At 55.8% G+C, this 27,740-nt stretch overlaps 2 protein-coding genes across 3 annotated transcripts; one reads left to right on the forward strand and one right to left on the reverse strand.

Annotated features, from left to right (window-relative positions):
• The first annotated feature begins 1,326 nt into the window (after positions 1–1,326).
• PLLP (plasmolipin) lies at positions 1,327–19,909 on the forward strand. 2 transcript variants are annotated; one of them, XM_053663265.1, is made up of 5 exons: positions 1,327–1,615; positions 13,524–13,658; positions 15,860–16,033; positions 17,859–17,981; positions 18,973–19,909. In XM_053663265.1, the coding sequence occupies exons 1-5, from the start codon at positions 1,481–1,483 to the stop codon at positions 19,087–19,089; spliced, it is 684 nt and encodes a 227-aa protein (XP_053519240.1). In that variant the 5' UTR covers positions 1,327–1,480; the 3' UTR covers positions 19,090–19,909. The 2 variants fall into 2 exon arrangements, with proteins under 2 accessions (XP_053519240.1, XP_036997395.2); XM_037141500.2 differs by lacking the exon at positions 13,524–13,658 and having other exon boundaries at positions 1,334–1,615.
• A 1,348-nt stretch (positions 19,910–21,257) lies between these two features.
• Positions 21,258–27,676, reverse strand: ARL2BP (ADP ribosylation factor like GTPase 2 binding protein). The gene is made up of 6 exons (XM_037141501.2): positions 27,387–27,676; positions 26,617–26,678; positions 24,822–24,928; positions 23,590–23,675; positions 23,274–23,370; positions 21,258–22,613 (listed from the first exon to the last, which is right to left on the reverse strand). The coding sequence occupies exons 1-6, from the start codon at positions 27,422–27,424 to the stop codon at positions 22,512–22,514; spliced, it is 492 nt and encodes a 163-aa protein (XP_036997396.1). The 5' UTR covers positions 27,425–27,676; the 3' UTR covers positions 21,258–22,511.
• Positions 27,677–27,740: the final 64 nt, after the last annotated feature.

The raw sequence follows: 27,740 nt of genomic DNA on the forward strand, positions 1-27,740 counted from the left end.
CAGGCATCTTTACAAGGGAGAGGCAGAGATTGAGGTGATGGGGTCACAAGTCCAGGAATGCCGACAGCCACCAAGAGAAGTTTTGGGACACAGGAGCAGAGGTCCTGCTGACCTTGATTTTGGCTCAGGGAGGCTGATTTCAGACTCTGGCCGCTAGAACCCTGAGAGAATCTGTTTCTGTTCTTTTAAGCTACCGAGTTCGGGATAATTTGTTCCAGCAGCCACAGGAAACTAAAAGAATGATCTAAATAGCCCTTTGTGACCCTGTCCCTGCCCACAGGTCGCATCTCTCATCCCTCATTCTGCCCTAGCCACCAGCGATCTTTCAAACGGTCCAGGATTACCGAACCGCAGGGCCTTTGCACTTACTTCTTCCCCCAGGTCCTCCCAGGGCAGATCCCTGCTTCTGAGTCAGGTCTCTGTACACACATCACCTTCTCTGAGGGGTCTTCTTTGACCACTCCATCTAAACATTGCCTGTCGCTTGCCCCCCCCCCCCGCCCCCATTTTACTCTAGCCATAGCACTTGGCATTATCCAAAGTTATTCTTTTCTCCCCAGTTGACTACTCGTCACCCCACAAGGAAATGGGATCCAGGAAGGCCTTGTCTGGCTTGTCCACTGCTGTCTCTTCAGGGCCTGCCATTCAGCAGGCCCTCAGCAAACACTGGCTGACGGACAAAATGTGATCTGTGCAAGCCTGCGAGACTCGAGGGGTGGGGGATGTGCTTGTGCGTTTCAGGGTGCGGGTGGGGCAGTGAAACCGAAACTCCAACATCATTTCTCACCTTCTGAGGGACACCCTGGCCCCACTGAGTCCCAAGGGCTTCCTTTATTCTGCTCCGTGAGGCGGCTCCTCTCATTTTCTACATTACAGCGGAGGCTCAGCGATCGCCTAAGTTACTGCTCAGTGTGTTGATAAGGAAAAGCGCCTCATCTGAGTCCCATGCATCCACCATTTACACAGACCCTTCCCTGCAGGGTGCCCGCTCTCCCCGGATGCCGATCCCGCTTTAAGGAGAGAGCAAAGAGAGGCTCAAGGGCTGGCCAAAGGGCACCTGCGCCTTACAGACACCTAGGAGAGCCAGCAGCTGTCACCGGCTAGGAGGGCGCGGAGCAGCGGTGTAAATTCCCACCAGGCGGCCTTCCCCAGGACGGCAGCGCGCAGCTACCTAGGCTGGTTCTGGCGTGCCATCTCCCGACGGCGGCCTCGGTTTTTCCGCCTATAGAGTAGACAGATGCAACTTCATTTGTTTGGAGCTGCCAGGGGCAAGCAAAGGGTTAAAGGGGAGGGTCCCGCAGCGAGGGCGGGGCTCGGGCTCCAGCCGCACCTGGCTGCTCTTGGATCCCTCCCCTTCGATCCCTTGGGGAGCGGCGGCTGGAGCGGGGTCCCCCTCAGGGAGCCACGCAGGAGCAGGTGTCCACCGCGGGAGGGGCGGCTACGGCTGCAGGAGCGACCTCCGGGAGGTGACGAAGCCGCGATGGCCGAGTTCCCGTCTAAAGTGAGCACGCGGACCAGCAGCCCCGCACAGGGTGTGGGCGCCTCGGTCACCGCGCTGCGCCCGGACCTGGGCTTCGTGCGCTCCATCCTCGGCGCGCTCATGCTGCTGCAAATGGTGAGTGCGCGCGGGGCCCTGGGGGGGATCGGCGTTCCGGGGGGACCCTCCTCAGCACCTCATACACCACCAACCCAGGATCACACGGGCCCCGACAAGCCGTTCCAACTTGTAGGACCGATGCCCCCGAGGTCCCTCTCACCCCGAAAGTCCCCGGTGCCATCCCTGCGAGCTCACACACCGGGCACCCCTGTTCAGAGTGCCCACCCCAACGCCCCACCAGCCCCCAGGTGGTCACCAGAGGCCACCCGCAGAAGCGCTCCCCTAAGTCGCTGTCACTGCGGAGGACTCGGTCTCTGTTTTGGCAAAGACGATGTCCACCCCTCCAGAGGACTCAGGCAAAATCGAAGTCGAGTCTCTGCTGACGCTGCCCGCGGGCTGCACCCCAGAACACTTCTGGTCTAGTCCAGAGGGCCATCCGACCCAGTCCGTGCACTGAGGCCCGGTCCTGCGGGGCCCCGCGCGGAAGCCGGGTCCTTCTGTCTTCCACCCGGTGACCTGCCAGGTTCCAGCCGGTTTGGCCGGCCTAGCGGACTGAGATGCCGCGCCCAGCGCCGGGGGGAGTGAGTGACTTGTGGGAAGCAGGGTTAAGACTCCTGTGCCTTCAGACTGTCTGACGCCCTAGCTGCTGGCCGACCCATGGGAACAGCCCTTGTCCCTCCCCACACACTCATTACGGGTCTGGGGGCGTCCAGTTCCCTCTCTAGAGTGAGTCAAGAAGCTGGGCAGCTGCCCCTGTGGGAAGCTTTCCCCCAATCAAGGGCCTGGGCCGTTTTCAGAAGACTGGGGGATTCGGAGGTGGGCCAGGATCCATTTGCCTTCAGGGCCTCTCCCGCCCTCCCCCCACTGCTGAGTCCTGGCTAGGGTGCCGGGCTCAGTCTGGAAGGAGGGGTGCTCTGAGACAGATGTCCCTTTTGGCACCCCTCTGCCGGCTGAGCCAGTGTTGTCTCTGTTTATGAATTTCTCAATTCTGTGCTTGTGAGCCGCGCTGTCCCCCTGCCCCCCACCCCCGCCTGCCCCCTGCACGCCAGCCTCAGATTCTCCTGAAGGGGTTTGTTTAAAAGGTAGAGTTTTGGTCTCCACCCCCGGAAAAAATGTGAAATTGGAATTTGAATCTCAGGAAGTGCAGTCCAGAAATCTACATTTTGAATTCTCCAGGAGTTGTTTTGGAGATGGGGGAGGGGTGGAGGAGGAGGTCGGAGACTAACTTCAGTCTGGAGCGAGGCGAGTGCTAGGCTCTGGGTGGTAGTGAACAGAGCCGCAGGGAGCAGGAAGGAAGCCCAGGGCCCTGGGGTGTGCAGGGCGGCGGCGGAGGAGGTCAGTTCTGAGTCCAGGAAATTTCTTGGAAGAGAGGTGGCTTTGGAGCAGGGACCTCCCTGAAATCTGTGGCCTGGTAGGGAAAGGACTTTCGAAGCACGGTGCCCAGCCGGGTAGCTCGGCAGGTTAGAGCATCTTTGCCTTTAGGGTTGCAGGTTCCATCCCTGGTCTGGGCACATACAAGAATCGACCAATCAGTGCGTGAATAAGTGGAACAACAAATCGAGGTTTCTCAGTCTCTCTTCGTCCCCACCCCTTCCTCTCCCTTTCTCTCTCTCTCTCTCTAAAAGCAATAAATATTTTTAAAAATTACAAAGGGCAGGGTATCCTGTGACCCAAGGCTTGGGGACTGAAAGTAGAAAGGAGGTAGCGGGAAGTAGCCCACAGGTCGGTGAGACTGGCATTGAAGCACTAGCTTCTGGGGTGGCCGGAGAGGTGGGGACCATGTTCACTGGCAGCCTTAGGTGGTCTGGGACCAGCAGAGGGGTCTGTGCTGGGCTGAGGTGGTCGGTGGATCCCTAAGGTTTGCTCCTGGTAGACAGGAGCTGAGCATCCCTCCCTTTGCATTTGAACAAAGAGTTGGAATAAGTGGAATTAGAGGAATTTGGAATAAGAGGAGCCTCCTGCTGTGCCCACGAGGACCTAGGTAGCTTTCTCCAGAGGACGCCTGCCTGGGTCTCTGTCCTGCACACTTGGGTCCCATCACACAGATGTGGACACTAAGGTCTGGGTAGGACGCAGTCCAGTAGTGGAGATTGGCCCTTCAGTCTCCAGACTCCCAGGAACTGGCTGGGACCGAGGCACCTTCCTCTGCCCTCCATGGCAGGGCTTGTGGGGCCTGGAGGATGAGGGTCTCCCAGGAGAAGGAAGACCTGCCCCTCATCTGCATCTGGGAGAAGCTGCCTCCCAGCCATTTCTCTGGCAACGGGCAGTTCCACTGGGTCTGAGACACAGGGGCTCACTCAGCGGGTACCACCATCTCCTGGGAACCCAGTAGGGTCCAGGCCCTTTGCCAAGGGCTTTGTGTGCCCTTTTATATTCTCCTTTTAGGGGTGAGGGAACTGGAGCTCAGAGGCCAGTTCTTCATAGGGAGCAATGGTCCTGAGTGGTCTGCAGCGGTCTGACTTTTTTTTCTGGAACCACCTAGGGGGTGGGGGAGGGGAAAGGAGGGACGGTGGGGAGGGGGGATTGAGAGACTGATTTGTCATTTCCCCTACATACTACATCGATTGAATGTACCAGGGATTGAACCCGCATCCTTGGCACATTGGGAGAACGCTCTAACCATCTGAACTACCTGGCCAGGACGCCAGGGCCTGTGCTCTTCATGAGCACACTCTGCTAAGCTCTCACCAGGCCCAGGGTCTGGTGCTGAAGGGCTGCAGAGAGGAGGTGGTAAGAGGGAAGGAGGGAGCTGAAGCTGCACTGGCCTCTCGGTTTCCCAGGACCTGGTGAGGCGGCCCAGCCGTGCTGAGAGGAGAGGGGTGGAGACGATGTGCTCCTTGCTGGGTGTTGAATGTGCCCTGAGGAACCAACCTCAGTGTTCACTGATTTATCACCCCCCAACCCAACTTCACCTAGTTCCAAAAAGGACATTAGACGGATTATGATTTTAAGCCACATGAGACAAAAGAATACATTTTCTAAAGTTGTTGGTGTGTGTAGGGGTATGGGAATGAGGGCAGTTAACTTAAAGAAAGCTAAAAAGAGATCATTGTAACACCAATTTGAAGGAAGTTTAAGGCTGTTACTCTTAGTTGAGCTTCCTAGCAGCCTGGGCAAAAAAGGAAAACATGAATTTATGCAGCTAGTGTCTTAATAAAAGAAGCAGGCAAATTTGATCCAGAGGCAGCTCTTTTGGTTATAAAAACGTGGAGGTTCGATGCTGCGGATCTTTGTGTGGCAGGGCGTATGGGAAGGTCGTGGGGGGGTGTAGTGACTAATTCATGCTTATGGCTCATCCCAAAGCCTTTATAGGGTAAGTACAGAGTGGCTGCCACAACCATCTGTTTCTTATTTTTTAAATCCTCCCCAAGTCCTGGGGAGAAAGATGATGATGCAGGAACAGGCTCAGAGGGGGTGAGAAACTTGCCCAGGGTCATGGGGTGCGGTGGAAGAGCTGGGGTTTGCACTGGGATCTGGGCATGAGAGCCTGGCTTTAGCTATGCTTCCTGTTTTTATTGTTTCTTGTTGTTTGTTTTGGTTTTGGTTTTGGGGGATGGGGAAGGGGAGGGACTTCAGGAAAGGAGACCATCAGGAGCCAGGGCCACTCAGGACGGCTTCCTGACAGCTGTGGGCTCTGAAGGGCTTAGTTATATGGAAGGAGGCAGTGCTAAGGAGGGACCGAACCGACCAGAGCTTGTGCAAGAACATCCTTGAGGCCCAGGTTGTAGAAGCTGAATGCTAATAGAGCCCTCGTGATTGCGGCACTGTCTAGCTTTCCTCCTGCCTACGGGGATCAGGGGCAGTTACACAATTCCTAGTTCGCAGGTGAGTAAGTGGATCAGAGGCCTCACCTGCATCCCATCACAGTGATCGAGTGTGGTGTTGCTGAGAGTATTGGTGGGAGCACAGGCCTGGAAGCAGAGAGCCTTGGATTCAAATCCTGCCTCTGCCCCTTCCTGGCTGTGTGATCTTGGGTAAGTTCCCTGATTTTTCAGGGCCTCAGTTTTCTTGTCTGTAACATGGTGGGGGTGTGAGGACCATGGAAAGATGATGCCTACAAAGGGCTTAGCACGGAGTAGGTTGGAATGGAGGGCACTTAGGATTGATCCACAGTCACAGAATCCTAGGGCTCTTATGCTTGCTACCAGAGGTCCTTTGGTGCATGCTCACCATGAGCTTGCATGCTTCCAGGGACAGGGAGCTCAGTCCCTCACAAGGAGGCCTGCTCCATCCTGGTGCACTTGGGAGTTTTAGAAAGTTCTTCCCTCCTGACAATCCTGGCTCTGCTGTCAGCCCCAGCAGGCCGGCCTGTTCCTCTCCAGGTAGGAGGGCAGGGCGGAGCCTGAAGGTCAATTCTGACCTGCAGGAAGAGGCTGCCGAGACCAGGTTGTTCAGGTCTGAGAGGTGTGAGCAGAGGTTGGTTGCTTTGCACCACAGTGCCGGGGTCTCCCAGGGCTTTCCTTACCTCTGAGATCTGTGGGTTCCTAGTCACGAGTGTAGCGCTCCAGGCCCTGCCGTTCTTAGGCCGCTTCCTCCAACACTGAGCAAACCAGGGCTTTGTATTGTTAGCTCCGCCCATCTCCCCTCCCACTGCCTTGGGGAGGGTGCTGTTTGGAATTAACTTGTAATAAATATAAGAACGCATCCTCCTTAAAAAATAAAAACCTGTTACAGATGAGGCTGAAGTTATTCTTGGATCACTAACCCCTCTCCCCAAGGGGACCACCATTTTGGGTTGTTTGCAGTTCTTTATCGTGCCCGTTAAAAATAAAACATCGATGGTTTTATTCTGTATTCTTCATTCAGGAAGCTGCTTTTCTCACACCCAAGGCACAAGCAGACCCTTCATGCCGTACAGAGCTGTCTCCCTCCTGTTCACTCTTCCGGGGTACCCCATAGTGTCAGGGGGGCCCCCTCTTCTTTAGCCATTGGGCTACTGATGGACCCATTGAAAAATTATTTTATTGTTTGAAAAAAAAATTACTGCCCTGTGGCAAAACCTTCAAACAGTACCAAGAGTTGTCAGTGGAAATACAGTCTTTCTTGTCCCTGACCAGGCCTGCAGGGCGGCCGCCCTCGTGTGTGTGTGTGTGTGTGTGTGTGTGTGTGTGTGTGTGTGTGTGTGTAGTCCCAGAGCCAGCCGGTGAGTATTTCTACACAGAACCCCTGTCCTCACTTAAAAAAAACACAGAGGGGAGCCCCCGGCGTGCGTGGCCCTGCCAGGCTTTCTCCCCCTCCGCAGTCTATCCAGGATGTTCTGTATCAGCGCACATCACCCTGCCTGGGTCCTTTCTCTAATCCTTTATTTACTTAATTTCCTTAATAAGTAATATATTTACCACGCTCGGGAGTCTGATGGAGTGGCAAAGAGCACAGTGGGAAAAAGTCTGTACCTTTTGGGTAGAGTTGAAACTCTTCCTCGTTTCCCAGGCACCGTTTTTTTTTTCCTTCTAAGTTTTATTTATTGATTTCAGAGAGAGAAAGGAGGGAGCGAGAGAAACACGGATTTGTTTTTCTGCTTATTTATTATATTCATAAATACATTAGTTGATTCTTGGACGTACCCTGACCCGGGATCAAACCTGCAATTTGGCGTATTTGGACGATGCTCTAACCAACTGAGCTACCTGCCCGGGGCCCCGATGTGTTTTTCAGTAGATCTGTGCAAATGCAGCTGTAGGTTCCCACCTCTCCATTTTACCCAAGAGATGCAGTCCATCCATGTCCTTCTGCCCCCTTTTCACTTACAAATGTGCCTGGCAGTCCACTGGTCTCAGCGTGTGCAGTGCACTGGCTTTTGTAGGGGCCCCTTGTGTGGCTGTGGTGTGACTTTGGGGAGGCTGCCCCGTGTTGGAAGACACTTGGGGTCTCCTCCTGCTGTTGCACGAGCGACCACCTGCACCTGCGCAGTGCGTTTCCAGAAGTGGACCGCTGGCTTGGGGGGTGTGTGTGTTCGTGATTTTGATAGAGATGGTCCTGAGTGCCCCCATAGGGGTCCCATCCGGCGGCCCCCAGGGCCTTCCCATGGGCCCCAGTCTGGCAGTGACCCATGGCAGGTCACTGCAGCATTTTTCTGCAGTTCTCAACAAGTGAGGCTGACCTTTTTCAAATATGTTGACGAGCCATTTGTCTTACTGTGTGTGGTCCTTCCCCGTTGGCCAAGCTGGTGGTCTGTGCCTCACCAGTTGCCACCAGCTCTCCAGGATTTCAGTATTGTTTTCCTAGTTTGTTTTTTACTTCGCTCACGGTGTTTTTTGCCGCACAGGTTTTTGTTTTTAATGTTGCTGAACTTCTTCTTTCTTTCTGGTTTCTGGAAATCGGTTCAGAGTTGGACTTCCTCACTCCCAGGCAATTCTGCGGAGAACTGGGAGAGTGTCGCATCACCCAGTCGGTCACACTCCTGAGACTACTAGAGGGGACAGCCTCAGGCTGGTGCTAAAGCACCTTTAACACCTTCCCACTCCCCCTCCCTCTTAAAAATAGGGTGCTCTGGACCCTGGCAGACAACTGCGTCTGTCCAGGATGTGGTGACGTTGTTATGTGTTTGTTGTACTTAGTGTTACAGTCAGCTTCTATTGTGGCGGACAATGCGGTTCCCCGCTTGTTTTGTGATTTTAAAGTTTCCTTTTAAAATAATGGACTCATTTGTGTGGCATGTATACACTCACTGGTGAGGACTGGTTAAATAATGATACATTTGTGTAGCGGTGAAAAGATGATGTTACCCATGCAAAGAAAATGGGGGGGCAGCTCTGTATGTCATGATGGACAACCTCCAGACTGTCCCGTTAGCTGAGGGAAAGGTGGTGAACTGTGCGATGGGTCATTGTCACTCAGATGGGAGGTATGCCCACAGACTAAATGCAGATGTGCCTGTCAGTCTGTCTCTCTGACATGTGTGTGTGTGTGTTACACAGGTTTTGGAGAGAGGCGCATGAGAATCCGCTCTTGGCTGACCCTGGGGGAGAGATATATCACGTTATCCACCATGCTATAACTATTACATATTTAAAAAATAAATAAAGTCATCAAAACGTCTTTCAAGGAAATGAACACCGAGTAGAAAACAGTGCAGGTAGCTGGTAGGCACTGCAGAGCCAGGAAGGTGGCCCTTGAAGGTCCTCAGGCCCAGAGAGGGGAAGGCCAACTCCCAGGGTCACACAGCGGCAAGCAGCAGTCCTGAATTCGGTGGTACCGGCCGGATGGCTTTGGGCTGTTTTCTTAGCCATCTGTCATGGGAAGAGGATGAGGCCCACGGCCCCACAGCGAGGCCGGTGTGGGCAGGGTACGTGCTGCGGAGCTGTCCACACGCCGTGGCCAGCTGCTGTTTCCGGGCGCCTGGCAGGGCCCGGCGCTGGTCACCCCTTGTTAGCTGGTGAGTCATTTGGCAGAATTCAGGGAGGACCAGGTCCTGATGTCCTGCTCATAGGTGGTCTGGGGAACTGCAGGGGTCCTGCCCTGGTCCCCATGGTGAACTGGAACCTGACTGGGGGCGGGGGGCTGTTTTCTTGGCAGCCCAGTAAGCCCCACCCTGGGTACTCACAGGTCCTTTGCTGTTGGGCTGGGTTGGTCCTTCCTGTTTGCCGAAGGGGGAGAGGCCAGGGTGGCACCCCAGGGTCTCACAGGAAGGCTAGTGCCAAAGGTCAGGCGGGGCCCAGCAGATGAGCTGCTAGGCAACAGACCTGGGCTTTCATGGGGGTGGTGGGGGGAGGGGAGGTTGTCAGACACCAGATAACCTGCCACTGTGCGTGAAGTTAGCAGATGGGGTCACCCAACCTCCTTGAAGTTAAGATGGGCTCATCTCACTCAAGGTCTCCCAGAACATTTGTGCCAGAGTCAGGGCTAGAGCCAGGGTCTCAGGGAGAAGTCGGGAAATAGAGAAGATCCTCACATTAGCACCCCCCACACCCCAGTTCCCCAGCAGGCCGAGGGCAGGTCTCTTGGAGTGCTAATGAGGTTCCACGTGCTCCCAACAGCCAGCTGTCTCTGGAGGGCTGATGGAGGCCTGCGTGGGGTGCTGAGAACACCTCTGCCCACAGTTCAAGGTCAGCCCCTGCCCCTCCAGGGCCTCCAGGCTCCAGGGGAGTGTCCTTCCACCCTGGGATTCGAAGGTCTGTCCTTGGGGCACCTCCACCTGCTGGGCCACAGCACTGGCCCTGCAGGTGCCCATCTTCCAAGTGCCTTGGCCTCCTCGACTGTAAAATGGTCCTAGTGCTGGACAGAGAGAGGGTCAGGCTCGGGGAGGAAGGCTGTGGGAGGGGTGCACGGATTGGCATGGTGGCCTGAGTGAGGCGGGGGCTGGGCTTGGATGTGACCTGGGGCTTTACAGGGGGCCAAGGGCTTCCTGGAAAGGTTCTGTGTAGCTTGTCTGGAGCTGCAGGGAGGTGGGGTGGGCCCGGAGACTCCTGAGGGGCTGGGGGAGAGGAGGAGGAGGGCAGGTAGGTGAGGATTGAATTTCTAGAACCGCACCAAGGAGCACTGCCAAGTGGCAGTGGGACCTCTCAGTCTCCCTTCCTTGCAGCGGGGCCTCAGCCTCCCCGTCTGTGCAATGTTCTCCAGCCAAAACACCTAACTTTTCAAGAGGCACCAGGAATCTGACTTCGTATGTGAAATCCTCGGCTTTTTAAATATCAAAATTAAACCAAATGTTCCAGAAAAGTGCAGGGGCAAGGCCCGCCCATCAGCCCCCAGGACTTCCTCTCCCCACTGCACCATCTGGGAAACTGAGGTGCAGGGGAGACTGAGAGGTCCCACTGCCACTTGCTCTGGGAGCCAGGGGACGCTTCGCGGATGTGATGCAACCCCCCCCCCCCCCCCCCCGCCTTCACACCCCTGGGACCTTCTGTGGGTGGGGCCTGCTTGGTCTCCAGGCCCCGTGTGAACTTCTTGTTGGGAAGATTTTTCTGGAGTCCTGAGGCAGACCATGAAGGAACAATAGTGGCTGTGGGGTCCTTGACCTGCAGGGTGCATGACAGGCTGGACCGCCTCCGGGGGCGGCTGGGCTGTTGGGGAGGGTGTGTAGGAAGCTCTTCCATCACTGTGAATTTTCAAAATCTAACTCTGAATCCTGGGACTCAGGAATAACGTGATGAAGGCCGTCTTTGGGAAGCCGTGGAGGTGACCCATTGTGACCCCCTTCCCTGTGACTGCTGACACTGGAAGCTGCATGGGGCAGGGACCTTGGCCACTGGCTCCCTGCCGCCCCTGGCACAGAGTGACCCGCCGCCACAGTTTGCTCAGTGACTGAAGGACTCAATTTACTCCATGGATTAAGTCACACCCTCTTTCCAGATAAGGAACCCCCCGCCCCCCCACACACACACGCCAGACCCTGCTGTCGGCCCCCGTGGGGCTCAGACCCTGCTCTGCGTGACTCTAATGTTCCCAGTACTCAGTGAGGGAATTCCAAGCAGCCGCCCCCCAGGCCTGACCCGCTGCACAGGGAGGGGGTGGTGTGTGGAGTTGTTGTGGCCAACACGGGTGCCTGGAGCCTCTGTCCCCTGTGCCTTTGTCTCCTGTGACACAATAGGTGGCTTTTTGTCCCCATAAAGTCCCTTTCACTATAGGGAGAAGGGCCAGGGTGGGGGTGGAGGCTGAGGCGGGGCCTGGCCAGCCAAGTTCTGAGTGTCCTCAAATGTCCAGATGTGTCCCTGGGAGGGGGAAGCCCGGGAGAGGGTTCACGTCACTGGCCTGCACCTCAGTTTCCCGGATGGTGCAGTGGGGAGAGGAAGTCCTGGGGGCTGATGGGCGGGCCTTGCCCCTCCACTTTTCTGGAACATTTGGTTTAATTTTGGTATTTAAAAAGCTGAGGATTTCACATTGGAAGTCAGATTTCTGGTGCCTCTTGAAAAGTTAGGTGTTCTGGCTGCCTTGGAGAACACTGGAGACGGGGAGGCTGAGGCCCCGCTGCAAGGAGGGGAGACTGAGAGGTCCCAGTGCACAGAGGGGGAGACTGAGGTCTGAAGGGGTGACACGTTCTTCCCAGGGGCCCTCAGCCTATGAGGGTCAGGAGTACAGCATCCTGTGGCTGGGCTGGGTGGGCTTCCGGGGCCTCCCCTTCCAAGAAGTCCAACTGCCTTATCTGACAGATGGGTGGGACCCACCTTGGCACAGGGCCCTTATCTGCCAGGCACGGTGCCTGGTGCTTAAGTTTAGATACAGTAAATATCTCACCCGGGCTTTACACCCTTAGGAGGTGTACACCCTGTGAGACCCAAGGGCACTAGACACAGAGAATGACCTGCAAACCGCGCCTCTCCTCTGAGAGTGATAGGTAGAACAGGCCCTGAGTGTTCAGTCTCTGGCGGTGGTGGTCCGAATACCTTATACATGGGGTGGGCAAAAGTCGGTTGACAGGCACACTGGGAGGCTCTTGAGTTAATAAAGCTGTGGTCACGCTCATCACCTGCACATCCTTTTGCAGGTGAACAACGGCGAACCTGCTAAACCTGCTTTCGCCCCCTCCTGGACAGGTCTTCGGGGACAGCTCAGAGCTACCCCATGAGGTCGGCACACTTTGACGAAAGGACGCTGAGGCAGAGCGGGCCAGCAGCGTGCCGTGAGCTTGGAGAGTTAACAGGCCAGGCGTCCGTGAGAGCCGGTGCTGGCCCCGCACAGTGAAATCAGAGCGGGACCCCACCTGCAGGTTCAGAGTAGCTGAGGAAGCTGTGTGGGTGTGTGCCAGGGCCGCCATAATGAAAGTACCCCAAACTGGGGGCGGTGGGGCGCCAAAAACAACAGAAACATGTTCTCTCCCAGTCCTGGAGGCCGTGAGTCCAAGATCAAGGTGTCCGCAGGGTTGGCGCCCGCTGCGGGGCCCAGAGGAGAGTCTGTCCCATGCCTCGCTCCCGGCTTGTGGGGGCTGCCAGCAGCCCTTGGCGTTCCTCGGTTTGGAGACAGATCCCTCCGGTCTCTGCCTCCGCCCTCACGTGGTGTTCTCCGTGTCCGGTTTCTCTCTCCTAAGGGCACCCGTCACTGGCACGGGGCCCACGCTGACCATGGAATGTCGCCTGGTCTGGTGTTTGTGCCGAATCTCTCTCCACTCTGACCCCGCGGGTGATTTTAACAAAAATCTCTCCGTTAGCCAGTTTAGAAATGCTTTTGGAGGCGCAAAGGTCCTGGGGCATATGTGGATGTGTCTTTTTTGACAGTCCTCATTTAAACAGAACATTCCTAACCCGAAATCTTCGTTTTCAGAAAAAAAAGGGGGGCTGCATTTCTGACTGGAGTCTCTCTCCTTAGAGCCCCGGGCGGGGGTGCTCCCTCTGGCTCCCTGGGGCTGGGACAGGAGATGAGGGGTGGGGGCGAGGAGGAGCCGGTCAGTCTGGTTCAGAGGGAGGAACGGACCTTCCTTGTTCTAGGGCAGAAACCGAGGTGGTGCCCTGGGCCCATGGCCAGGGCAGCGAGGCCAGAAGGAAAAGGAGAAATTCCCTCTGCCAACCCAGCAGCGCCATCTCCCGGAGGCCGGGCTCATTCATCTGGAAACCAGGGCTGGCGGGAGGGCTGGGCAGGGGTGGGGGAGCCTGGGTGCCAGCGGGCCTCACCCTCGGGGCCACCAGCTGAAGTGTCCTCATTTTGTACACATCACTAAGTAACTCTTACAGGCCCCGGATTCCCAGGGAGGACAGATTGGGGTCAAGTCCTGCCCTGCCCTTTACCCACGGGTGACTGAGTAACCCAGCACAATTCCCTCAGAGCCGTTTGGGAAATGGGGGTCGTCAATAGTACCGACTGATGGGAGGGCTGTGGGGACCTGTGACATCAAAGGGGAGGAGCTTGCCCGAGGCGGGGCCCAGAGCCGGGGCCTGTGTGGTGGCGGGAGCCGAGTCTATGAGTAATAATGCCTGTAACCGACAGGTGTACATGCGTATGTATCTGAGTTGGTCTCTTAGTTTTCAGTTCACGGCGTTGTCTGGCTTCCTTTCAGATCGCTGGAGCCCGGCAACCCCATGGCATGGTCCCTGAAGGAGCCCGCTTTCAGGGAGAAGAGAACCGTTTGTCCCTGCCCTCCATGCCCAGTTGTCACCCGGGAGGGTCCAGGACCAGGTGGCAGCAGCAAAGTGTGAGCCCGGAGAGTTAACGGGCCAGGCTTCTGTGAGAGTGGAAGCAACACTCTCACGATGTTGCTTCGTGAGTCTGTTTCAGCCAGGGCATCCTAAGGGTGGGGGCAAAGGAGTGGGAGGGGCCCTTGGTCTTCATTGATAAGAGCTCTGTCCCCAGCTTTTGTGACAGCTGGCAAGGCTCTGCTCCCTGGGCCCCCCACCCAGGCCACCGCCAGCCTGTCCGTGCTGGTCAGATGGGCAGATTCACCAGTGCACACCCACTTCCTCTCCCAGCACACAGCACCCACACAGGGTGGGCTTCCACTCCATTACAGATGAGGGAGACTGAGGCCCACTCGCTCCGGGGCACGCATTTATTGAGCAGGTACTACATGCTGGGCACTGGAGACAGAGCAATGAATAAGCCCGGATTCCTCACGGGGCCTGCATTCTACTGGGCGGACCTCGGTAGAGCTGTCCAGGGAGGCCACAGAGAGGGGACGGCGCATACCCTGGGTCACACCACTCAGGCAGGACTGAAACCCAGCTGTCGATGCCCAGGGCTCCGTGCCCCCTTCCCAAGTGGTGCAGGAAGAGAAGCCGCGCCTTCCCCAGCCTCTTGCAGGGGAGGGGCAGGAAGAGGAGAAAGAAAGGCGGCGGCCAGAGGGGCTGCTGGACTTCTGGGCCACTTGGCTCAGGTCTTTCTTGGCCTGACCCCACGGGCCACAGAGGGTTCCCTACAGAAGATCCCTCTGGGTCTGGGCGGGTTGCTTTAGGTGGGGTGTCTGGCAGGTGCCCAGCTCAGACTGTCCCCTGGGTCATGGCCCTTGGGTGCGTACCAGCTCTCTCATGTGTGTCCAGGAGCTTGCCACAGCCCATCAACGGGCGTGAGTGGCCAGGGGGACGTTTTGTGCCCCAAAACCAGCAGCCAGAGGCAGGTCTCGCTCCTGAGTGGCTTTTCTGTGATCTGATAGCTGGCTTATCTTGGGCGGTGACAGGGTCACTGTCCATGTGCCTGGACAGTGCTCTTCCTGTGAGTTTTCATCCACCGTGGAGCCTTTTGCCAAAGCCCCATGGCAGACCCTCCCTCCCCTCAGTGGCCGGCCCTGACGAGTCATGCCTTGCTGGCCAGGGCTCCCAGAGAATGTCCCTGTGGAGGAGGGGGGCCGGGGGATGCCAGGGCCCCCACATGAGTGGAGCCCTGCGGGGGCCTCCCCTGAGCTCCCTGCCTCAGAGCTGGCCCTGTGCTGGGCCCACCCGGGGGGCCCCACGAGGGCTGTGCAGAACCCGCTGTGGCCTGGAGGGCTGGGGCGGGCACCGCGGATCCGCTGGGAATAATAGAAGCAAACGCTCCGTCACACTCACTCGACTCCATGAGCAGCTCCTGGTCCTGAGCGCAGCCCTGTGACACAGGCTGGGGCACCACACTCGAGGGACAGACGAGGCGATGGACGTACAGGCAACGGGCACATCTGACCAGGGTCACTTGCCTGGTGACGGGGGTGCATTTTAAACCAGGCAGGTGCCTCTGGAGTCCACGCTGTTTGTAGCTACACATTCGCCTGCCAGGCTGTCAGGGCCCACGCCGTCACGTGGGAACAGGGTCAGAGAGCTTGGCTTCTCTGAGGTCCGGTTTCACCTGCAAGGTGAGATTGGTGACACCTGTGTAGAGGGGCAATGAGGAGAGTCAGAGCAGGTGGATGGACAGGGTTGGGAGGCGCTCCAGGTGTCTCTTACCCAGAGGACACAGATAGGTTGTTTGCTTTCCCGCCTCTGGGAGTCTGTCTGCCCCTCAGGTGTGCTGGTGACCTCATCGTTCTTCCAACAGCTTTTAGGAAAGCCCTTGGCAGTGCCCACGTCCTGGACTGGGCGCCTGGAGGCAGCCATGAGTGAGGCAGTCGTGCCCTGGGGGAGCTCCCAGTCTGGGAAAGGAGACCTCAGTCCAAGGGGTGGGTGCCGGGGGAGCCTCGAAAGCACCGGAGAGGGTTCTGGAATCCAGGTCGGAGGAGTGGGGGACCTGGAACACGCCACATCTCAGCCGAGACCCAGAACAGGAGCTACCAGGCAAGGGCTTGGTACGCGGTGCTGTTCCGGAGGAGCCGCAGGACACTTCTCCACTAAACGGGAGCCCGTGGACACGGGGCCGGGGGGCCCCGCTCTGTGGCCTGTGGCCCGAGTGCTGGGGGGCTCTGGCTGACGCCCCCCTGTCTCTTCGCTCCAGGTGCTGGGGCTGCTGGTGTGGGCCCTGATTGCCGACACCCCGCACCACCTGTACCCGGCCTACGGCTGGGTGATGTTCGTCGCTGTCTTCCTCTGGCTGGTGACAATCGTCTTCTTCGTCCTCTACCTGTTTCAGCTGCACATGAAGTTGTACAGGGTGCCCTGGCCGCTGGTGGTGAGTCTGGGTGGGGGCGCTGGGGCGGTTCCAGGCTGAGCGCTCTGCCTCGGGGCGGGGGTACCTGTGACCATGTCGACTCTCCCAAAATGAGAAGTGGCTGGGTGTCCGGGTTTTCTGAGCACCAGGAGCGTGAGCCAGGGAGGACACGGGCCGGACTTTGTCCGGGGAAGAGAAAGGAAGTGAGGGGCGGTTGGAGGAAGACATCGGAAGCCATTCGGGGTTTTGAAAATATTTTTTGTTTTGAGGGCAGCTGGAGTTGGAACCTGTATTGTGGAAGGTCTCTGGAGGCTGGGCCGGCCGGGCAGGAATACCCTGGCTGGGCCTGGTGGGTGCAGGACAAGGTCGGTGCAGCAGGGCTGCCCACCCGCCGCCTCCAGGGTGAAGCCCCTGCAGCTTGGAGAGGGGGGCGTCCCAGGTTTGCCCAGATCAGGCTCCTCAGGACCGAAAGCATCCACAGGAAGTACCTGAGCCCCACGCAGAAAGTGCTGTGGTCTTTCCTCTGACCCGGAAAGCCCTGTAGCTGGGGTGTGAGGCCCTCAGTGAGCAGAGAGAGGCACATGACTGTAAGAGAAGCGGGGCTGGGACTGGGCAGCATTGTTTGGAATTCAATGACTTTTTAAACCGAGGAAACGTGAGTCATCCTCGGGACAGAACGGGTTTGTTAGGTCTTGACACCACTGGCAGGAGCCAGGTGGCGTTGGCAGTGGCTGCTGGGCTTGGAGGGAAGATCCCGGGGCCAGCAGGGGCGGGCTGACTTTGAGGCTGGGGTCCAGCCCCCGCCCTGTGCCTCTGGGGGTGGAGGGGCCTGGGCGTCTCTGGCCCCAGCTGCTGACGGCAGGGCTGCGTGTCCTGGACCTTCTAGCAGAGGGTGGGAGGGCTTTGCCTGTGTATCCACAGAAGGCTGGATTGGGACGCCCAGTGGGATTTTTCTGGGATGGGGGCTACAAGCCCTCTCCAGGGCAGGCAAGAAACGTGAAGTGGGTCAGCAAGCGGGTCTGGAAAGCCCAGACCCTGTCAGCCTGCAGGGAGCCGCCTCTGCTCGTCTCCAGCTGCTGGTAATGGGAAAACAACCCCCTGGTACCGAGTCTCCTGATGTTTTATGGTGGAAAGATCTTAACGAGATCTCCAGGTTTTCATGGGTAATCTAATCTTACATTGTTGGCAATTTAAAAACTAGTCTGTGGCCGGAGCCAAGCATGCTGAGGGTCGCCAGTGTGCAGTCCCCGGTAAGACCACTGACTGGCTCCAGGGGCCCAGTGTTGGAGAAACGGCACCAGGCCTGGCTGTCTGCTCCCTGAGGTCCTCCCTGCCAGTCTGGCTCGGCACCCTGCTGGGCTCTGACCCTGGTCTTGGGTGTGGAGCCTTGAGCCTAGGGTGGCCCAAAGGGCCAACAGGTTCCTCCCACTGGGGGCAGAGCAGAAGGTGAGGCCACCCCCACCCCTGCCCCTAGCAGTGGCAACGGGAAGGGGGCCTGAGCTTGGCCTTGAGTGGACAGGGAGGAGTGGCTTTCTGTGCTTTAGCTGGTGCACTCAGAGCTGGGCTGGGTGGGCCTCTCGCCACGGGAATGGGCTCTACCTGGTACGAGTGTCACAGCCCCTGACCATCTCCCTGCGGGCCTTCCCATCATTTCCCCTCCCATCAGCCTGAGCCCCTGCTCAGAGGGCCTCGGAGCAGAGCATGTACGAGGCCCTCGTGTTTCCAGCCCCATCCTCAAGTGCCAGCCTGTCCTGGCTACTTAAGGCATGTGCCAGTGGGAACCGGGAGGTCCCAGTTACTGGGAGTCTCATGTCCTAAGCCAGTTCTCCCTTCTCCCAACCACTAGCTGATGATATTTAACGTGGGTGCCACTGTTCTCTACATCACGGCCTTCATCGCCTGCTCCGCTTCGGTCGAACAGACATCCCTGAAGGGCACCCGGCCGTATAACCAGCGTGCGGCTGCCTCCGTGAGTACGGTTCTCCGGCAGGGCCAGTGGGCTTCCCGAAGCTAGGGCCCCACCCCTTGACCCCCGCTGCTCCCTGGTTTGAGGCCAGGCACCCGCCACCTCCCGAGAGTCCTCCTCACTCTCAGCAGGTCCCACAGGAGCCAAGCTCATTTTCCGTCTTCCCCAATTAACAGTAAGACCCTGAAGAACCGCAGTGCTTGGGACGTATCTGTGGTGAAGGGAAGTTTCAGGTCAGCTGTCGAACTTGGCTGTGAATCAGTCGTGGCGCACTGATGTAGGGTCATACGCCTCCTCCGAGAAACCGTCACAGACGGTCGCCCCCGTCTGTACCTTGAAAAGGGCACGTGCTAGAACCTGTTGGTGAAGACCTTCTGGGGGCTCGTAGGCTGTCCCGGGAAGCCTCAGGCAACCCCCTCCACCAGGCCCTGCCTCGCAGGACAGGGACCACCAGGCCCTGCTGACAGGCAGGGGAACTGAGGCCTAGACAGGCAACGCGCTTCAGCCAGGTCCGGGGTAGGGCAGGGTCCAGACCAGGACTGGGGTTTCCGCAGTCTTCCCGGTGAGGATGGTTCTGAAATCAGTGAACTTGGACACTGAGACCGAGACTCGGGGCTTCTGAACGCCATGTATGAAGATTCCAGAAATTTCCTGGGCTAGCCCTGGAATGTTGCCTTTTTCAAACAAACTCCCAGGTGAAGCTCGTGTGGCTGCTGCCTCTCAGCCACTCCGGCCAGCACGCCATCCGGCTGCCCTCACCACGCACCTGGCCTGGTGGTCGATGGTCCCCCAGTAGAGTGTCACGTCAGCAATGGGTGCAGGCTAAGGAGGGGTTGGCGTGGCTGCCAGAGCCGCTGGCCCCAGCTCCCTGAGGGGCCTAGGGTTTTACTCTGCTGGTCCCAGGCTGTCCGTCCCGTCACTGTCACCGTCACCGCCCCTCTCCCCGCGCCACGCCGCAGACGGCTCAGCTTTGGTGTCTTCTCTCCTCTTGCAGTTCTTTGCGTGTTTAGTGATGATCGCCTATGGAGTGAGCGCTTTCTTCAGCTTCCAGGCCTGGCGAGGAGGAGGCAGCAACGCAGCCACCAGTCAGATGGCTGGTGGCTATGCCTGAGCCACCTGGGCCAATGCCCAGCCTGGGGCTGAAGGCTGTGGCCAGGTCACCGTACGGCTCGGCCCAGAAGGGACTGCACTTGCTCCTCGCTGACCATCACACTTGGGCTCAGCCGACACGCCTAAGGAATCAGGATCCTCCCTCCGGCTTGGCCCGAGTTGGCGTGCGCGTGGGTTGGAAACAGGCCAACGGCTGAGACCTCCTCCACCGCCGCCTCCTCATCCCCCTTATTCAGCAGAAGGTGACGGGGGATACGGGGCTCACTGCCCCTGCTTTGTCTTTAGAGGACCTCGGCATCCAAGGCAGGGCCCAGCTTCACCACCAGCACTAAATACACTAACGAGGACTAAGACCTGCTGCCCCTGACCCACCGTAGAATAAGCCTAACGAGCCACATGTGTGCGTCTTCATCATGGCTGTTGTCCGGGCAGCACCGAGCAAGCTCGCGAGACCATTCTGATTCCCGAAAGCACGATCCCGACCCACCCTCCCCCAGACCAACATGTCGCTTGTAGGCAGATGTTCCTGACAGCACGGTCTCCTTTCCTGTGTCTCAGACACACCATTTATTAAAAACAAATTGGTTTTAAGCAACTTCTCAATGATGAAAACCCGTCTCAAAGGCCTTTGTGCAATGTGCCTTGGGGAAAAGCTAGCGTCAGTGCCGACTGTGTCCCTGGCACCGTTGATTAGGCACGTGGGACATGAAGGAGGGTGTCAGGAACTTGCTCGGTGAGCTGTCACGTGCTCTCGGTGACCACTGTTTTCAGTTTTTGTGTTTTGTTATGTTTTTTTACAAAAATAAAGATGGAAGAACTTATTTGAGAAGGTGCTGTGGAATCATGGTTGTAGATGCTTATCAACTTCAAGAAGCTGCAGGGGAAGAGAATACGGAGGTTCCAAATGTCCAGGATGGGGCAGCACCAGTCCTGGAGTCACTCGGCACCCCAGCCACTCCTGTGGCCTGAGGTAGGCCGACCAGCATCCTGCCTGCTTCCTCACACCAGGTCCGGCTTATGCCGCTTGCCCTGGCGTAAGTTTGATAGCGTCACCTTTATTCTCAGAGGATCTCAGTTTAACAGTGAATCACTTAGTCATCTCAGCTTTAGGCAAGTCTGGTCATCATGTTGAATTCACACTGCTGTCATGTCACCTTCTACATTTGTGATGTTCAGAGACGAGTGGTCCTGCTTGACTGAGGGATAGCCAGCATGGAGAAAAGGGGCCCGAGCTTGTTTTTCTGCTACCACAGAGCAACATGCTCTGAATAATGAGCTGGAGGCATTTCTGGGTACCCCCTGGTCCTTTTATGTAACTAGATTCAAACCACTATGGATGAGCAACTCCTTCACGAAGGGAGGGGCACTGAGCCAGCTGCGCACGTCCCAGTTCACATCTGTGGTCCCAGTGTACACATGAACCATGAACGGCATTCCCTTTGACCCTCGAATGTCTCAGGATGATGAATCAGTCGTGCCAGGATTAAGCCATCAGAGATCAGCTGCTTTTGAGGCTTAAGAGAGAACAAATTCCAGGCAAGTCTTACAGATTGCAGACACCCTAACACATGGCCTGTCTCAGGGGAAGTGTAAACACGCTTAGTCAGGCAACACCCTTTGGTTTGGGGCGACGCCCCCCTGGCCCTTCCACCCCTCGGTCTGGGTGGATAGTCTCCCGCAGTGAGAAGGGAATGGGAATGCGGCTGTCTCCTGGGGCTGGGGTGGAATGCCAGGCTCCTCCTGCCCAGGCCGACCGGAGCCCAGGTGGCACGTGACCCAGGATGCTATTGGGACAGAGAATTCTCGCTTGTTTAAAAGAAGTCAGGAAGCCTGTCTTCTAACACTGAACTACAACAAGCTTGCTTCTCTCTCTGAGTGAGAAATGGTGTAAAGAACCATTTGTTTTCTTCTCATTCTTTTCTCATCATTTCATCTCTAGACTTGTCCACCTGCCTTTTCTCAACCAGGGGAACTGACAGGCAGGTGCCCCCAGCGTGCCCCCCCCGCGTGGGCAGGCCCGCCGATGAAAAGGTGAGGGGAAGGCAAGCCCAGGTGAGGAAGCATTTAGAGAGCTGGCTCTGGGTGCCTTTGGCTCGAGGGACCAAAGCAAGGCCAATGGCACGGCAGCAGCTACAGCGAAGAAAAGAAACGGCTCGTTTAGAATCATGGTTCTTGCAAAACACCTTGAATTTTACTCACAGTGCAGATGTATTCAGTAAGCGCCACATCAGTACAAAATCAGAGTCTGTACATAGCTCATTGTTTAAAGTCGGAACAGCCAGGTGGAAAGTCAGTACAGGTTATTTTTACTTAAAAGAAAAAATCTAAGGTGCACACCGGGAACTGAGCCGTTATCTCTTCCTCAAGACGTGGCAGCGTGTGTCACGGTTCCGTCTGGCAGCACTGCCTAAGCTGCCGCACCGAGCCGAAGCAGACAGGTGGGCTGGGAAGCTGTCTGTGCGCCCTCCTCCTGCCTTGGGAGGAAGATTTTTGACCGGAAGAAGCAACTGCAGACACTACTCCAACAGAAAGGCTAACACAGTGCTTTACACAGAAGAAGATAAAGCTAACCTGCTCAAGCACGCAGCACGCAGCACACTCTGGGGAAGGAGAGGAGGACGCCTTCGGTCCACTTCCAGCAGGAGCGCACGCTCACTGGGGCCCGGAGAGCCGGGGCCGCTGGCGCAGAGAGCACTTGCCCTCTCCCTGCGCTAATGACTAACAACTAAAGAGCACACGCATATAATACTTTGATCTTGAAGTGGGTAATCGTGGAAGTTCCAAGATTATAGCCACTAGGTTAGCCTGAGTATTTATCTATAAAAATATTTTTCAAAAATGCTTAGGAGAGAGTTCTAGAAACAGGGACTATATCAGGACCAGCAGAAGACACGGTGATACAGGGACTGCAAACAGAAGACCAGAAATGGACTTGAACATGTAGCTCTCAGGTAAAGGACATAAAGGACACTCTCAGTTCATTCCTATGGCCAAGACTCGCCGTGACAATAGAGGTTCAGGGACTCCACGACAGACAGCTGGCCCGAGTCGAGCCCGAGGTGGAAGCTACACACGGTAACAGCCCCACGGAGGCAAAGGCCTGAGACCTGCGCGCTGACACACCACCACCGGCTGGGGAAGACCCCCGCTGGGGTGCTGGGTGCGGCCCGCGGCAGGGCCCGGCTGTGGCCCTTGAGCGAGAGGTCCACCTAAGAAGGATACCAGGGTTACTGGGCACAGGTTTTTCTGAAGGAATGGGTTCTGGGAGGGTCACGTAATTTTTTTTTTTTTTACTCATCAATACTTGTCACATTAATGAAGAGTTGCAGAACAGAGCTGGTCCCTCGAAGATCTATTCTTCCATCTTTAGCCGAAGCCACTGGGCTGCCGAGGCCCAGGACGATCTCACCGCCAGTGGTGGGACTAGTGGCGCAGGCTGTTCTGGGAAGCTGGCAGGCAGGACGGTTTGCACAGTGAAGTCACCACTAATCCGCTGCTTAGGTCCAGTGCCCGGCCTTCTTTTTCCTACACGGGGAAAGAAACAACTTCAAGAGGCAACACATAGAAAACCGTCCTGTCTCGCTCAGAACCCTGGCCTGGGGGAGGAGGCGTTCAGGGTGGGAGGTGCTTATTTGCACAGGCCCTGGTCAGTCTTAAAAAAATGCACCTCTCTTCACCGAGAAACATTTATTTTTCCTATTTAAGAGCCTGCAGTTTAAGAAAGGCAAGGCTCCGCACCAGAGTCGCAGCATCCCCCCCTCCCTCCCACAGGATGCACTAAAGAAAACTTCTCTCCCCCTCTCCTTCCCCTCTAAAGATAAACAAATAAATAAATATTAAAAAAAAAAAAAAAAAAAAAAAGAAAGGCAAGGCTCAATTAGGCGTACCTTTTAGTTTTGTCCTTTTGACTATGTAGGGGCCCTGAGAGGTCCCTGGGACCTGAGTCACCTAAATGTGAGAATGCAATTCCCCAGTGAGGGTCCCAGGCCCCTGCCAGAGGTCAGCAGCTCACTGTCCCGACACCCACTGGCTGCTGCTGGCCAGGCTTCTGGGGAGGAGTGTGGCGGCGGTGGTGTGTTCAACGGTTCTGTTCGGACCTTTCCGAGTGGCTTGGTGCGACTAACTCAACAGGCGAGAGTGACTCAGTAAAAACAAAACAAAAAACAGGAAAGAAAAGTGACTTACTGCTTTGTAGTCCAGAAACATTTCCTTAAAGGCCAGAAAGTCGGTAAACGTGAGCAGCATGTCGAATATGTCACCGGCCACTTCATCTTTATGGTGCCTGCAAAGGACAGGAGAGCTGGTCCGCGTGTGAATGGTGGGACAGACTGTCTCCTTGAGATTCGCTCAAAGGTTCCGGGGGCCCTCCCACCTGGGACCCATCTGCTGAGTGCACTGTGCCTGGATGTTCAAACACCGAAAACCAGAGGGGGTCTTTTTTCAGACGGGGGAGGGGGAGGAAGGTGGAGATTGGCGGAACTCGGAGTGGGGCCCCACTCACTGCAGAGTTGTCGTGAAGGCCGCCATGCTGAACCCCGGAATCCGCTCCAGCAGCTGCTCTTCGATGTACTTCTCTACCAAGGAGATCTGTACCAACAAAGGGCCTCTGTCGGACCGCCTGACTTCTTTCCCGAAAGCCTGAACTAAGAGCCTGTTCTATGCGCCAAGCTATGGGTTGAGTGCAGGGGATGCCAAAGAGAACCAAACCATGGCTGCTGTCCTGGAAGAGGACTCGCCAGGCCCACCGAGGGAGAGGCACTGGTGGGCTGTTACACCGTAACAACACGGAGGCTCTCTGGTCGGTGGGGACAGCAGCGGGGCTCCCACCCCGTGGCAGGAAGTCAGGAGTGAAGTGAAGGGGCCTTTCATCCTGGGCAGATGGAATTCGTGCAGAAAGCGCACACACAGAAGCCTGTGGCTAGAGGCTATCACAGGGCCCTTGTGAGCTGGGGCTTGGCCTGAGAAGCCTGCATGACTGTGCCAAGCTTCTGTGTAAGAAGAGAGAGTCCTGCGGGCCCACGGCCGTTCTCGGACAGGTGCGGTCACTCGGGGAGGCGGCCCCAGACCTCAGCAGAGTGGAAAGGCCCAGGGGTCGAGAATCGAAGTCCCTGGACTCTAGTTTCAGTTTTGCCACCAACTAGTGACCTTGGTCTTGGTCTTGACTCTTACCTAAGTCATACCCGCCTGACTGGATTAGAAGGAGAAACACAGTGTGTGAAGTGAAAAGGTCAAAAGCATGTAAGTGCGAGGTGTGGTGACCCCACGTATAGTACTGAAAGCAGGATTGTGATGAAGCCTTTTAAAACAGAAGTTGATAAAATCGAACGTTTGAAAAACAGCCCCAAAAGCTGTGCAGAGCAAGGCAACAGGAGATGAGGGCCAGACCAGATTCTAATTAGAATTCCGGGCAGAGTACTGGTGGCAGATGTTAGGTTAAGCAAATTTCAGCATCTTTCTTTAAAAAAGATTTTATTTATTTTTTAGAGAGAAGGGAAGGGAGGGAGAAAGAGAGAAACACTGATTGGGCGCTTCTCCTACACACCCCACTGGGAACCAGACCTGCGACCCAGGCGTGTGCCCTGCCCAGGATACGAACCGGCATCACTTTGGTTTGAGGGACAATGCCAAGCAACCGATCCACACCTGTCAGGGCAAATTTCAGCACCTTTTCATCGTAAATTCACATTTTAACGAAACCCTACCCTCTGGTAAGAGAAGTAGAAATCCACTTACATATTCGTTAAAAATCGGTGTGTAGGTGAGTTTATTCTCTTCTGTGTCTTCGAACTCCTGGTAGTGCTTCTCCATGAAGTTTCTCTGCAGTAACTGGAACTCGTCATCTGAGCCACAATGAAAAGAGTGGTTCTTCGTGATGCAGACTGAAAACCATACTGATTCATACGTAGTTGGGAGTCGTAAGTCAGAACTGGTTTCTTAGTGGTCAGTGTCGGGGAGAGAGAAAGCTCAAGGTGTTTCAAGGAAGCGTTAAATGGGACCCCAGTGTTTTAACACAGCGATACAGTCTTTTTATTATTGTTTTAAAAAATTGTAATGAAATACACACAACATAAGACTTCTCTAATTGTAAGCGCCCAGGTTGGTGGCACTGAGTACCCTCACACTGCCTCGCGGCCATTACCCCCCTCACATCACTCGTCCACAAAGGAACGAAATGGTTCTCTAATCCTAACATAAATCCGGCAGCAGCAGTGAAAACAGTTCAGTGAGTAAATGCATGGGCTCGGAGAGAGGCTCGACTGCCTGGGTTCAAACGCCACCTCAGCCGCTTTGCACTGTGTGACCTTGGGCACGTTACTTAGTTTCCAGTTTCTTCACCTGGAAAACCCGGACGATCATAGTTCCTATTATACAGGATGGCTAGGTGGCGTTTACAAGAGAATTCATGCAAAGAGATTAGTTCATAGCAAACACTTAAATGTCAGAAAACGGAATTTTAACAGCTGAACAGTCTTTGGGGTAAATATGCTGGGCTTACAGAAGGCTCATTTTCCCAGAGCATACAGGGTACCCCTAAATGGCAGAACTCCTCAGTCTCCCCCAAATCCCCAGACCCACGGGGAATGAGAGCTTAAGGGTGAAACGTGAATGGTGAAACGTCGGTATTTACAGGGTTAAGGGCACGGACCTCTCCTACACCCAAACATACAAAAATGGGCTGTGATTTTCAGACTAAACTAGATGAAGAAATACTGCTAGTAACACCAAGGAAGTGTTCTCTTCCTGATTCTCAGAAAACTTGAAGTCAATAGACAAGATTTTCTCAGACTGTAAGTTTTTCTCTCTCGCATAGTTGTCTTAAGCCTTTGGTGCCACTTACTGCTTACGACTTAGAACTTACGGATGCCGAACAAACCCACGAACAGGAAGCGCAGAACCAGCTAAAGTATGACACCTTGGTTTCCTTGTGGACATGGGCGCCATGACTATGGTATGATCCTGTCGTTTATGTCATAAAATGTTAAAACTAGACTGCTCACAGGCTCTGAAATAAAGGAGGGCAATCATTCCTGAAGTTTTGCCAAGAGCCCCGTAACTTCTGGGTGCTGAATTTACCATTAAGTCCTGACTCCTGGATCTGTGGACATTAGTTGTTTTAAGGAATACTGGGCCGCTTGTAGTAAGGCTTACTATTACATTGTGCTACACTAAAAATTATACACAGCTTTATGTTTTCTCTTTTAAAAATTAACTCTGCCCTGACCAGTGTGGCTCAGTGGGTTGGGCACCCTCCCAGAAAGCAAAAGGTCGAAAGGTCCCAGGGTCATTCTGGGTGGATCCCCCTCAGGGCACATGCCTGGGGAGCAGTCCAGGTTCCCTGTAGGGGGCGTGTGTGAGGCCTCAGATCAATGTTTCTCCCTCATATAGACGTTCCTCTCCCTTCCCCCCTCTGTAAAATAAATAAAATTAAAAAAAAATAATTAACTCTCCAAACTGATGTCAGTGTCCTTAAAAGCAAGGGTCCTTAAAAGAACTGAAGCGCACGGGCCACACTGGTGAGGAAGCTTACCCATGATAATGTTCTCTAAATATCCGACCACAGCATCGAACTCTGCGTCAGAGGCGGAAGAGCTGAAAAATAATACCTGGATTAGCTGCTGTTTCACATAGTTTTTTAAAAAATTTATTTGGACATTTTTATATGTGTGTGTGGGGGGAACCCCCCATAATAAGCTTCACTCAGCTTCACTGTTGTTTGATCAGACAACAGTTAAAACGATTATTGTCTAATCTAGTAATTCCAGACAGAAAAACACACACACATTGTGACATCAAAGATGCACAGAATGGCTCCATTTTTAAGAAAATTTGAAATAAAGGGGGGAAAGGGTCGTGTAGAACATCTTAAAGCCCCTCCGCCATTTACCACCGCATTTTTGCTAGGAACCCACACTATCCGTGCGAGCGTGAACCCGGAGCGGGTGAGATCCTGGCCAGGGTTGGGGGTTATTAGACCAGGAGTCCCTGGTGGTGGAGGATTCTCTGACCCGTGTTGGGGCCTGGGCAGCTCAAAGCCGCCACTTTTGCTGACGACGAAAGATTGGAGGAGGGAGTGGGGGGTGGGGCGCGGGCTGTGATGGAGGCGTCGATCATTGCATGACACCCGCCTCGAACTCCTGTCCTCCTGGGCCTGAAGCCGGCGGGTGCCACAGTGACAGAATTGATACCGGGAATTGGGGCGGGGCCTCGACAGCCCCCCACTTCGCCAGGGCACCCGTTTCAAAGGGCGGAGGCCAAGGCCAGGCGCCAAGTTGCCCCAGACCGGGAGGTGTCACTTACGAAGACAGTGCGAAGCTCTCTTCCTCTAGGGCGTCCATCGCCGCCGCCGCTGCATCCACCCCGCACTGGCGAGCCGGCCCGTCGGCCTCTTAACGGGCCCGCAGCCCAGGTCCAACCTCGCTTCTGCTCCGCAGAGCCCCAACCGGCATCTGGGAGGCCTTGACGCCGAGGCCACAGCCCGGTCACGGCCTAGCCACGCGCCGGCCCGTCATTTCTACCCCGCCAGGCCTGTGTCTGAGCTACTGCAGCTGCCGTGAGGCCCAAGCGGCGGTTACTGAACACTAGGCACCGCGCCCGCCTCCCGTCACCACGGTAACCGCAAACCTGTCCTGCTGCCTCAGGCTCCCGACAACC

Source organism: Artibeus jamaicensis, unplaced genomic scaffold (assembly GCF_021234435.1).
Source record: "Artibeus jamaicensis isolate MK-2021 breed Jamaican fruit bat unplaced genomic scaffold, CSHL_Jam_final contig_3152, whole genome shotgun sequence".
NCBI classification, from domain to species: Eukaryota; Metazoa; Chordata; class Mammalia; order Chiroptera; family Phyllostomidae; genus Artibeus; species Artibeus jamaicensis.

Bases quoted from the DNA above. Each gene is read 5' to 3' on its own strand.
- PLLP (XM_053663265.1), top strand. From the start codon at position 1,481: ATGGCCGAGTTCCCGTCTAAAGTGAGCACGCGGACCAGCAGCCCCGCA. The intron at 1,616-13,523 runs GTGAGTGCGCGC...GCTTCCTTTCAG, and splicing joins CGCTCATGCTGCTGCAAATG to ATCGCTGGAGCCCGGCAACC. The intron at 13,659-15,859 runs GTGAGCCCGGAG...TCTTCGCTCCAG, and splicing joins CCAGGTGGCAGCAGCAAAGT to GTGCTGGGGCTGCTGGTGTG.
- ARL2BP (XM_037141501.2), bottom strand. From the start codon at position 27,424: ATGGACGCCCTAGAGGAAGAGAGCTTCGCACTGTCTTC. The intron at 26,679-27,386 runs GTAAGTGACACC...ATTATTTTTCAG, and splicing joins GAGAGCTTCGCACTGTCTTC to CTCTTCCGCCTCTGACGCAG. The intron at 23,371-23,589 runs GTGAGTGGGGCC...TGTCCTTTGCAG, and splicing joins GCCTTCACGACAACTCTGCA to GCACCATAAAGATGAAGTGG.